General features: G+C 41.2%; 1 protein-coding gene across 2 annotated transcripts; it reads right to left on the bottom strand.

Moving 5' to 3' along the window:
• Positions 1-9564: 9564 nt before the first annotated feature.
• LOC140347320 (homeobox protein orthopedia B-like) lies at positions 9565-12730 on the bottom strand. 2 transcript variants are annotated; one of them, XM_072433722.1, is made up of 3 exons: positions 12531-12730; positions 11947-12332; positions 9565-10655 (listed from the first exon to the last, which is right to left on the bottom strand). In XM_072433722.1, exons 1-3 carry the CDS (start codon positions 12604-12606, stop codon positions 10158-10160), a joined length of 960 nt encoding a protein of 319 aa, XP_072289823.1. In that variant the 5' UTR covers positions 12607-12730; the 3' UTR covers positions 9565-10157. The 2 variants fall into 2 exon arrangements, with proteins under 2 accessions (XP_072289823.1, XP_072289824.1); XM_072433723.1 differs by having other exon boundaries at positions 12570-12726.
• Positions 12731-13101: the final 371 nt, after the last annotated feature.

The following is a 13101-nucleotide window of genomic DNA, read 5'->3' as shown; positions in this document are numbered from 1 at the left end:
TGGGAGGCAAGAGCCAGCTTTTCCTATTGATAACATTGTATTTTGTATTATTTTTAAGGTAAATACATATATATATGTATTTATTCTGATCATTTGTATATGCGACCACATCCAAGAACTCACTGTATTGCAACAAAAATCAGATTTGTATTATTATATTTATTTCAGCTGCCCACCATCTGCATGAAATATCATTGGCCTATAATGTTGTGATGTCATCTGAAACCCAACAATTGATTGTTTACCTCGAAGGAGGCGTTGTTAAAGGTCACACTGTTAGTTACAATGATGCTGGTTCTGATCCCTCTCATTCATGTTGATCCCTGTGGAGAGCTTGTGCTGAATGGCTGATGTGAGATGTACTTGGGCTAACAGTAGCTGACATTTCTCTCACATTAATGAAGGCCAGTGACGCCACAAGCAGGGCAACTTAAAAAGGCCACATTTCTGGACGCACCCACTGAGCGATATTCACTTGAACATCCCCCTCATTTGGCGGTAACATTAATTATGACCTATTCAAGCTGCGTTAGGTTTGTTAAGAACAATGCTCATGAAATATCATATGCTAACAAGATGTCTGAAGAGATTTATATTGGGAACGGTCACCATGGGTATGTGTATGTGTCTCAGACTGGCTTCATAATTATTCTATGTTGTTTTAAATTATAGCTTTCTTTTATCAAACGCTTTATGTTGACAATAATAAGTTAGTTGAAAGATTGTGTTTCTTTCACTGCTTCTTCACATATGATTTGGTCTTTCTCCATTTTCTTGTCTTTCCTTTGATAAAAAAAAATATTTTTAGCATAATTGATGTGTATTTCCTCCCAATAGGCCAATACAACTTGACATCATAAACCAGATGATAGTTACTCACACAGTTAATCCTTGTTCCCCAAATTATTTTATTTCCTTCCATCTTGGACCACTATGCTTTATATTTCTACTTGAGTCATATAATTTGAAAGTGACGTTCCTCTTTCTCAGTATAATTTCTGTCCCACTTCTGCTGCACCGAACCAATTTTCAGATACAATGTCGTTTCACTGCTGTGCGTCTATATCTCCCTCTGCTGGTGAAAGAAATGTACTACGTCATTTATCTTATGGCTCGTATCTCATGTAAGTTTTATAGAACATTTGAATTGAACAGTCGCATTATTGTATGCAGCCAATCGCCTTCCAGCTTGTACCATAGTCTGACAGACACCTGTATCCTGCACAGAAGTAACCTGGCCATGCTGTGAATGTGCCGTTCCTAATCTAGCTCTAACTCGGGGCCAGAGACGCTTCATGTGCTCTTCGTACGCGCGTCCCGGCTGCGTCAGTGGTCCAGGCGGCCGAGGGTGTAATTGACAGCGCCTGTGTTAAAGTGCAGAGAGGAGGGATACACTCGGCCTGCCTCGTATCCCAGCATGCATCCTGTTTGTCCACACCTGCTCCCTGACATTCTCCGTGTTTGCTGCCTGACGCACACGCGCTTCTGTCCAGCTCCTGTCCAGCCCCGGCTCTGCGCAACTGCCTGACCGAGCCATTCATCTCCTGCGGGGGCATAATGAGCCGACACTCCCCGTTTGGGCCGCGCTGACAGAGAGAGATGAGCACCAAACCGGCATAGATTTTCTCCCACGTCCCTCCTCCTCAAGCCTCCCTCTCGAATGGGTCTAATTCAAATGCATTAATGAGGAGCGATGGATAACACACTCGACTTTTAATTACCTTCCAGCGCAGCTCTTCAGAGGAGGCGCCCATCAGCTGGCTCGTCTCGTGCCTTAAAATGTATTCAGTGATTGTAGAAGCAAAGTAAGGCAAAAGCAAATGCTCATGAAGAACAAAAATGACTGTGTGTTTTATTTTAGCATTTAAAATCACGGACGTTCCCTGTTTTACTGCACCAAGACCGTGCGCACTGCATACGTGTTAGTAGAATTGAGAATGGGATCAAAAATCACACAACTGGACGTTAAGCACAACCAACCAGTAATAAATAAAGATTAAACCATGTCAAAAAATAATAGAATTTGCCTAAACTCATGACTGCTCAATTGTATAATTACTGTGTAAACTGTTTCATTCTAGCGTCACTAACCCTCAGCTTTCCATATGTTGTCCATTTTTGCCATAATTAAGCCTAGTCTATATATTATCAAAATGTTTGTCTGCTTTGTTACTTATTTGCTGCAGACCAGTTTTGTGTAGGTATCCGGGGTTAAACAAATGTTTCTTTATCGCTGAAAACTTGCTGAACACTGCAAAAGAAAGCAGTAAAACAAATGATAAGTTATGTATCGTGAGTACAATCAGGTTTAGGTGGGTGGGCCTTTGACCCTTTTTAAACGTGTTTCTTCATCATTCAGCCTCCACTGTGGTCTGGCCTCTGTAATAAACATTGATTAACACACATAATCAATGGACTCAATGACAATGATTCAGTGCACTGCATAAATGTATTGACCACAGGCAGTCACAAACAGACAGGCTTTTTCCCATGAATTTCTTCTACGTTTTATCAGCTTTATTCTGATGGGAAGATAACTGTACCACTCTGGCATAACAGGCACTTTTCATTAACTTAAACCGAGGTGGGATGAAATATATTGATCATCTGTCTCGTTTATGAATTAAAAGTGAAATAATGCATGAAAATGGGGTGACAGAGTGGTTAGCCTCCCAAGAAGGAGATCGTGGGTTCGATTCCCGGGCCAGACCAACATCACATGTTCTTTGAGTGGAGTCTGCATGTCCTCCCCGAGTTACAATGGGTTCTCTCTGGGTTCTATCTGGGTTCTCTCTGGGTTCTCTCTGGGTTCTCCTGCTTCCTCCCACCGCCCAAAGAAATGCATGTGTTTGGTTAACTGGCTCTACTGAATGAATGTGAGAGTGAATGGTCGTCTGTGAGTCTATGTCTCTGTGTTAACCCTGCTACGAGCTGGCCCCTGTCCAGGGTGTACCCCGCCTCATGCCCAAAGTCACCCGCGACCCTAATGGGAAATCATGCGGTCGCACACAGACATGCAGTGACCACAAGATGGCGGTGTTGATCTTTGTTGGGCAATAAGACTCTCATCCAGATTTACGTCCAAATTCTACGTTCATTTTTTTCAAAATACAGTTTCCTTGGTTAAATGGTTTCTACATTTCAGTTGTAGACTTTTCTGGGGATTTCCACTCAACACTAATATGGTGTTTACAGTTGAAACAGTTGTTCAGCACCTTGCACATGCCTATATCAAATCAAATATACACTTATACACTTAGCCATTGCATTTAAAAAACATTCTATGGGGAAAATAAATATGACAGGTTTGACTTTGCTGCTTTTTGTGTCCATGCATGAGCAGTTTGCATAATGGATGTTGATAAAGTAGAAAAGCTGCTCTAATCAGGACGGATCACTGTGCAGAGGTAGAGAATGTCAGGCACAGCTGCTTGGTGAGAAATCCAATATTGACTGTCGGGATAAATGTCCTGCGTATTCTCTCATCTGTCCCAGGGGCTGTGGTATTATGCCTCTCACGCTACTGTTCCTAATTGGATTAAAAATGGCTTGTTATTGGGAGGAATATGACTGAGGAAACTATCATGATTATTACCACTCAACAATGTTGGCCATCACACCGCTAAAAGTAATTGCAGTGGATTTGAAAAAATGTCTCCAATGGCCAAATGTGTCAAAAAGAATATGGAATATTTTATATTCAAATGTAAAGCCTGCACAGATGTTCAGAAATCACATCAAATGTACATCTCAGATCATTCTTCATGCTGTCAATGGCTGGAGCCTGAAACTCTGGGCCTTAAAGGTCTCATACATCCAACTGTATTCTTTATACAGAGAAGGTCCTTATCCTCCCCTGTGTGAGCACTGGAACTAAAAAAAGTACTAGGAACTGAACAAGGTTCTTACAGTTCTAAAAAGGGTTTTGCCCCCTTGGTTATTGCAATATAGGAACATTTTCAGTTTCTAAGAACCTATATAGGAACTAGTGACAGGGGCCACACTTTTGGTTCTGTTTTAACCTCCTGTTCATAAGCAGGTACTTTACAGTCAGACCAAGAACCTTTTGGTGACATTTCCTACACTGCCTTTGCATTTCTCATTCATTTTCAGATTCAGACACGCTTTTTTGATCCACAAGAGGAATTACTTGGTTAAATTAAAATTCTTGATTAGTAAATAGTAACAAAAATCATTAGAATAACTGAATAATAACGTGAGCAAGGGGAACTGAGTGGCTCCTCTGACTAAAAAGAGGCACTGGGGGATTGCAAGGACTTTGTTCCTGTTATTTGTGAAAATGCCCTTTGTCTTCATGTGGAGACATAGTAGGAACCTTTTGCACTACTTGGGACTATGTCGGTGTAATCCCTCATTCGTCCAGGCGTGTTCCATAGTAGAAAAAGCTTCAGTTGTAGTCATCTGGACTCAGTTAGAAAAAATAGACGTTTTCGACTCTCATCCAAGAGACCTTCTTTAAACAGAAATGGAGGGCTAAGATTCAATCTGCCTGTTATTTATAATGGGTTACTGAACCCCTGGAAAGGTAGAGGACCAGGACAAGGGCATTTAGATGCTAATCAGGTACTCAGGGTGGTTGAGCCAGGGTCTCACAAAGACAAAGAGGATTCTATTAGCCCATTAAAATTCTGAATAGGCTAGCTCGGTAGATACAAGGGGGGAGTTTCTGTTGAAACAAACAACTCTTTCTACTTCAGGAAGGCTCCACCCAATGGGCGGGTCTTACCACAGAACAGTATTAATATCGGAGTTCTCGATCTAAATTCTTTTATTGACAATGACTCTTGGATGAGAGTCGAAACGTCTATTTTTTCTAACTCAGTCCAGATGACTACAACTGAAGCTTTTTCTACTACCTGGGACCTTACCAGCCACTTCTGACGTGCTTCCATGGAAAGAACTGCATGGGGACCTGATAATACATATTCTGTTACTTAGTCAACTCAGAGTATTGTATTCAGAATACTTTCACCTTGAGTAAAAACATGGTTATGCATTTATTTATAAGATAAGAAAACGTAAGAGAAGGGAGAAATGCACTTGTTCTAAGAGCTCTGTTTTCTATTTCTCTCACTAATTCAGTGCAATGCAAAGCCTAGATTTCATTACCAAATACCTCAATATATTCCTCTGATTTAAGAAAAGCAACAGTATTCGAAATACCACCAAATTAAACTGAACCAGAATACAGTTACTCAAAATGAATATTCCGAATACGTATTTTTGGCACAGTTACTTCCCAGCACTGATAGTGTGGGATATGAAACATAAAAGCCTTTAACGGTCATTGCTAAAAGCAAAACAAGCAAAATTATTTTAGCCTTTTTAGAGCACGGCAGTTTGCAGTGCTCTAAAGGAGTAGGATTATGTAAAAATTAAGTTATGTTTTTCCCTCTTTCAACTGTCTCGACCCAAAGCCTTTATTTCATCAATTTAATGCCGGTCGTCAGATAAAATGCTAAAGTTTGTATTGGAGCAACAGATGTGCCTCACACACCGGCCTAAAGCTCAAATCACCAGATTTCTTGCAGGAACTGTTTTGTTCAAAAATCCCTGTTCAAACAACTATTAACAGACAAGAGATCAACACTTTTGCACAAAAGGCTTCTTGGCGGTGGGAGGAGGTTTATGATCAATTCAGTGACACAATCATCAAATCAAATGTGTCATTTTTTATTTTATTTTAAAGAAAAAAAAAAGAAAAGGGGGAAAAAAAAGACGATTACGGAGATATTTAAGATTGAGGAAGTATTCTTTTTTGTAGTAGTAGTTTAGGGCGTTGCACATGTGCAAACATTTGCCAAAATGTTTCTCTTGCCTATTTCGAGAGACACATTTCAGATGTCCTGTCTACAGACAAATCTATCCATCTATTTTCTACCGCTTGTTCCCTTTCAGGGTCGCGGGTGACTGGAGCCTATCCCAGTGACTTTGGGCCTTAGGCGGGGTACACCCTGGATAGTGGCCAACTCGTCGCAGGGCCAACACAGAGACATAGACATTACAGACAACCATTCATTCTCACATTCACTCACTAGGGCCAATTTAGAGTTTCTAACACAGCCGGAGAACCCGGAGAGTAACACGGGGAGAACATGCAGATTCCACCCAGAGAGATCATGTGATGTTGGTCTGGTCCGGGAATCGAACCCATGATCTCCTTCTTGGGAGAGCGTTAACCGCCTTTGCCACTGTGCACCGTGCACCCCTGCACATCGTGCAGAAAAATCTAAATAAATATAATATTATACAAAATATACTATAAAAAGTCCTATCAGTCTTTGGGCTATAGGCGTAGGTGATAAAATATGCAGTGTTCCCCAGCAGGGCCCTGTTTGCATGAGCAGAGCAAACAGACAGATCCATCAGACTTCCACTGGGCTTCACTTTGTGTAGCAGCAGGAACAGCCATTAACAGAAAATAAATGTTAGACGCCATAAAACTGACAGTGTCTCATTCATACTGACACTTGGGCTAAATTACACATAAAAGCACTGATAACATCATCATTAAATATTGATTTTAAGGATGGTTGCAAGCAAAACAAATCTACACACACATGCCACAAATTGTAATGAGACTACTTTGGATGTGAGTCAGGGCTGGGTGTAAGGGGCTGGAGCAGGACAGTATAGAGGAGAGGGGGGAGAGAGTGGGGGGGTATGCAGGTGGGCTAGAGGGAGATTTAAAGGGGGCAGAGGCTCAGAGCAGATGTTGGTCCTGATGATGATGGATGGAGCTGGTTGAGATGCAGACTTGTAATTATGAGAGGCACTCGCTTCTCTTGCCACTTCTCCTCCAGATGTCACTGTGCTTTCAGTCTGTTGTGCATAAAACTACGTATATGTTTACAGTATTTACACAACTAATGCAAAATAACTTTAACAATGGGTAAGTTTATGGCTGTTCAATGTAAATGTATTTATTTCATTTCTTTGTTTTTTCTTTTCAAAGGGGACCATTAGAATCAGAACACAGAACCTGGATTACCTGGAAATAGTGATGTATTTCCATAGCCGCGCTGCCAATAATATGAGATTTATCAGAAAAACTTCCGTCTGCACCTTGAAACTAAGGGGTGGGCAATATTGATTAAAATTAATATTTATTTTTTTGGGTATGCCGACAAAAATATGCATGATGATATTTGTTAATTTAAAAAAAGTGGACAAATATGACTTTATACCCATATTTTTAATCTATTGAAGTTGCAAATAATGCAAATAAATAATTACAGCCTGCAGATTTTATAAATGAACAATTATAATGGGATTAGCCAATAGCCATTGTGTAACACATTATTTACCCTAACATAAAAATCACCTTACTATAAATGTTTCGGAAAACATTTCATTTGATCAATACATATATGCTATATAGAAGAAGTTGTATTAAATAATTATTTAAAAAAATAAAAATAATTCTATTAACATTTATAGCTTTCTATAAGTTATCTGTTCTTTTACTTCTGTACCTACTTGCGTTGCAACACCAAAATTTCCCCATTGTGTGGACAAATAAAGGTTTATCTCATAGCAGTTTCTAATTGAATAATTTGGAAATGCTCTATTGGTTATAATTAAGTTATTAATAGAAAAAACACCCTAAACAAAAGGTGGAAAACTTTGAAGAAGAATGCAGCGTGTGTCTGCTACACACAGCATCACTGGGCGACCATCATGCAGTGAAAAGCATGCAGTGTGTGTAGGTTAGCAGCTGGTGGGTGTGAATGGGACCTGTGGAGTGGTAACCTGCTATAAAAGGTGCAGGACACAAACATGTCACTAATTGATTGCTAATTGGTTCTTTTGTAGTTCTCCATTGTGTCTTGACAGAGCCTTCTCCACCCACACTTTCACAAACTGACCTGGACAACACATAAGCACCAGTCACTAATGACATTTTAACTGCAACTGCAGAAGGCTGAGTGTTGGAATTTCCCATTTATTGTCAGAGAACCATCCTAGAATATCTGTCCTGTACTTCAATCATAGAGGTTTTGAGGTTTCAGGTTTACTCCCCTTACATCTGGGAGCATTTGACAGTAGAACTACACAGTTACCATCCGTGTGTCTCCCTCTCCTTCTCTCATCAGTGCATGAGAAATTATCTAATGAGGAATGGGTCGCACATTTCCACAAACTCATTAACCCACAAGCGAGTGAGACTAATTGCTGCGTTTGGGTAATGTGATTTCACATCTGTTACTGCAGCTCAGGACACAGCAACTGGCCTCGATGTGCTGAGCAGGACCACACATAAGACCGGTCAGGTAAATACACTGTTGTGATTAATCTGGAACCAAATTTGCATCACAGATATTTTTATAACATGCAAAACAAGCAGTGATGTGCATCATCAGAACAAACTGTTTACGTTTGGAGCTATAACATTATTGGTTAGTTATTTTCACGATTAAAATAATCTAACCTCTTACCTAAATATCTTTGCCGTTCAACAATGACATGATAGGCCTGTGTTATATCGTTGTTATTTATTCCAAATGTAAGAATAAATGTGGCATTAATTACACTTAACCCCATACACTTGCGTGTAAAGTAATGTCAGAAATACAGTTGTTGTTTGTCGTTGTTCTTAATTGGATACAGCAGAAACACCAGGCTTATACGTATAAAACTGAAAGGAATACATTATTTTTTTATTTTTTTCACAGGGTCTTGACTTGAGCTGGTGTTTTCAAAAAATCAGCAAATTACTGCAAACAATTTATGTTAATAGAAAAGGTGGAAACCGACTGTTTAATATGAGAAAAGTCATACTCTTTTGATAATTGTGATTAATTATTTGTTTAACCCGCTGCATTGTTACAGAAAGTCTAATTATAAGTTTACAGGCAGCGAGACTGCTAAGCCGTATCTCATCAATTACCACTCCGTGACCATAAATTGGCCTCCGCGCTGACAACGAGATGAGGTTAACACGCTGATTAATCCGAGCTGCTGTGATTCCAGCCTCAAGTTGACACTTACAAACTTTGACACAGACAGCAACGGATGCGCGCTTTCATAATGGAAAAAATGTATTTACTGACTCTGAGCTTTGAACGTCAGAATTATCTGTTGTCTACAATACAAATAAGGCGGGTTTATAGCCTGATTAATGGGGGACTAATGATGAATGTGGTGATAAGAAACAACATTTCCGAAACCGAGGTGACACTCTCACCAATAGTTTTATCTATGTTTTATTTATCTGTTTTTTCTTTTAATTCTAATGCTGTTATTGGACGAAGGATTCGATTCAGGATGCACTTTTTTATTATACAGGCTTATGCTATTACGATGTTGAATTTGGCAAATGTAAAAAACGAGCCCTAATTGATCACTTCAAACAACAGATAAACACACGCATCCAGCCAGTGTTGATGACTGATATGAAGCACGACTGCCGCCGTGGCGACTGGCGCAGCTCAGAGCACACAGTGACCGTGCGCCTCCGGACGTGCCATAAAACCGTTCAAAAATCTACCATCACCATCTACCATCGCATCGTCACAATCTGACGTAAAGAGACATAAATCATTCTTGGTTTGACAATCTTGAAAATTACTTTTATTGTTTGTCATTTTAAATTTGTACAAACCCGTCAGTGGTGCATTGATATGAGAACAAACATTTAGGAAATGCCGCAATAATGGCACATACAATAAGTTAAACATGTCACAAAAAGACCAGGGGAACACAGTAAGAATGTCTTATGTACACAACATCCGCTCACAGCGCAGGACACTGACGCGCGCTGTTTTTTCCTTCTTGAGACTTTCCCCAGGCCAACAGTCCGAACAACCCGAGGACAAAACGCACAAGTCCCGTGGCGCGTGTGCAGTAGGTCCTAGTACAGCCAGAATCATAAATAACCGTTTGACATAACACAACTTCACCTGAACACTCAAATATGTGTGCGTCATGACTCACCCCAAACCTAATTACAACGACTGTTTGGCTCTTCGCAAAACGGCCTATAGTCTATGTCATTACAACAGTGTTCACCATCAAGGTGTTAAAATCCGTTTGAATTACAAGATAAATAACCCACTCTAGTCCGTGCATCAGTTTGATAGTTTGAGAGCATGTTTTCTCGCGGAGAGCCTCAGAAGAGGTTGTGAAACGTCACTTTAGGTAAAGCTCATGGACACTGTGTGCTCCAGAGCTTTGCGCCGCAATGATGCGATGCTTGTCCCTCTCCACATGTCACTTTCCGGGGAAGTACACAGCTGCGGTGAGCCCGAGACGTTTGTTGGACCAGAGAGAGACGCCGACATGCCAGGGAATGGTGACTGGTAGAGATGGGACTGCAGTCCAGAGCCGTTGGAGGTTAGACCGTTGGACAGGCCCATGGAGTTACCATTCCCAGGTCCCAAGCTGCACTGGGACAAAGACTGCCCCATACCGTGTTGACGGCCATGCAGGGCCGGTGGCAGCTGGAGCTGGGATACGCCCGGCATGCCCGTTGCCCAACGGGAGTCATTTGCGTGGAAAGAACACAGACTGTTCTCCATTGCAGCAGAAAACTGCTGCAAACCTGGAGTGGGCAACAAAGTGCCCGGAGAGCGGAACACGTTGGTGGTCTTCTTCCGCTTCTTCCACTTTGCGCGTCTGTTCTGAAACCAGACCTGCAAGAAAAACACGAGATGAGCCATGACAAAAGCAGACCCATGGATATAGAAACTTCACATATTCACTGACATTATGGTAGTAAGGTCAATTGATCGGAAAATGTCTAATCTATAGATATGGGTTTCTATGTGTTCTGCGGCCTGAGTGTGTGTATAGCTTAAATATAGGCATAACATATTTAGTGAAAAAGTCGCCAGTGTATTACAATGGATAAATGAGCAATTACACCGACCCCGTGTTGGCTAAATGAAAGCGACTGTTTCCTTTAGCTTATTAACGACTATTACTTCTTTAAATATCTGAGAGTGCAAAGCAAAGCTTAGACCTATACATCTATAACAGAACTGTGAATAATCGGTGTGGAGATAAAACTATAAGGGCATGGTCAATAGAAATAACAACACGCGGCCCAGCCATGGAGCTTTATAGAGATTTCACCACGTTACAGCGTGATTAATGCGCGCGCGAGGCTGTGAGCAGCGCCTATATTAAAAGTGAGATCTCGCTCTCATTTCGCGCAGCCATCCGTGAAACGTCCCAAACCCATTACACCCATGGAAAGAAAATGCAATTTCTCATTCCATTAAAAAAGTACAATATATTCTGGAGTGCTATTAAGACGTCGCTGATGGAGCATTTTAGAACAAGTGACGCGCGGTCCTCACGTGCATTCCGACCTACTCTGTGTTTACCAACAGCGCATCACCGAATTCTGTGGCTCCTGTTTCTCAGCAACACAAGCAATCAGCACACATTGTTTGAGTGACTAATAGTGGCGCTGGTTTTATTGCTTTCAATGGGATCATTTGCATCAATGCCACATCAGCTGCTAATAAGGCGTTCATAAAAACAAATACTCAAAGCCCAGTTTGGGGACAAGACTATTTCATTTTTTTCCTTTAAATCTATAAGTCTTAAATCTTTAAATCTATCTATATATTAAATATTTCGAGCCCATTAAATTCAAATAAATATGACACTGCAATTATTATTATTATTATTATTATATATTTTACATCTACATCAATACTCCCTCAAAGCATTCAGTCTATAACACGTTTAAAAAAAAACATTTGCACTCTGACCCACTGTGAATTATCATCAAAATAATAATAATCATTCACAAACAACCAAATTACCTTAAGAGCACACACACAAAATAAGACTAACCACACAAAAATAACTCATATGGTAATGATTTAAGTATGAGTACTTTTAAACGATGAAATATGTGCTTTTATTTAGGCCTATATGGGAAAAAGAACAAACAGCTAAATGAAGACTTACCTGGACTCGGGATTCTGTCAGGCCGATGCGCAGCGCCAGCTCCTCTCGCATAAAAATATCGGGGTAGTGCGTCTTGGCGAAGCTGCGCTCCAGCTCGTTGAGTTGTGCCGGCGTGAACCGCGTCCGGTGCCGCTTCTGTTTCTGACTTGCGGTTTGACTCGAGCTCTGCGGTGGTGGCTGCTGTTTTTCCTGCTCTTTGCCATTCACGGTCATGTTCCCCGCATTGGAGCCCACCGTGGCAATATCTTCACCGGGCAGCATTGTGGTGCCTTCTACAGAGTCCACGCCAGGGGCCATGTCTCCCGGGTGGCCCGGTTCTGGCATCCCACCCAAACGACACTTAAGGGGTTCTCTGTGTCCCAACAGCTCCGCAGCATCCTTCATCCCTGGCCAACACACAACACCAGAGCTTAACGTGCGCTCTTAAACAAGTCCATGCTTCAGGAAAAGCTGTTTAGACAATAAATCCACTCAGTTGATCATCAAATAGCATACGGTTATTACAAAACACCAAAGCAGTTAGTGACCAACAGCATTAACTACACATGCAATGACAATGTAAAACGATAAGTAAAAAGTCTTACAGTGGAGTTTAGGGCCGGTGTTCAGAGCTGATAACTCACCGAGCCGAGCATCCAGGAGGTCGGCATGAGAAAGCATCGCGTAACGCTCCAGGGTGAAGCGTTCCAAAAACTACTACTGCAACTTTGAACCAATTTACCAAGCATATATGCTCTAAATGAAGGAAAATTCGGTTTGTGGATAAAAAGGGGGTCCCTTGCATTATAATGTCCTTTAGAGCGATGGGGAGGCGCTTATTAGTTCAAAGAGTCCTGCGCTTCTTCAAATAAGAGCCAATCAGAGTGCACCCTCACAGAAGTCAGAGAGACGTGCGTCCCCCTCCCTCCACGTGCCACACACTCTCACCTCTCTGCCACAGCACACGCACACACACACGCCATCACGCGCACGGACGAGGCGCTACAATTGAATTAAACCTATGCCATTTCATCTTTTGATTTATTCCCGTTTCGTGGTTAATTTACTCTTTGTTTAATATCTCACTGTGTTTGTTTAAGCCTTCTCTTAGCTGAGGCTGTTTTCACATGATGCAAACACAAATTGGTTCATGTCAAAATAAATAGTTCGCTATAT

Source organism: Eucyclogobius newberryi, unplaced genomic scaffold, assembly GCF_026437365.1.
Source record: "Eucyclogobius newberryi isolate DKJ021-1_F unplaced genomic scaffold, fEucNew1.0.hap1 SCAF_6, whole genome shotgun sequence".
NCBI lineage: Eukaryota > Metazoa > Chordata > Actinopteri > Gobiiformes > Gobiidae > Eucyclogobius > Eucyclogobius newberryi.
The sequence above is the reverse complement of the archived record's forward strand: the minus strand, read 5'-3'. Positions and strand labels throughout refer to the sequence as shown.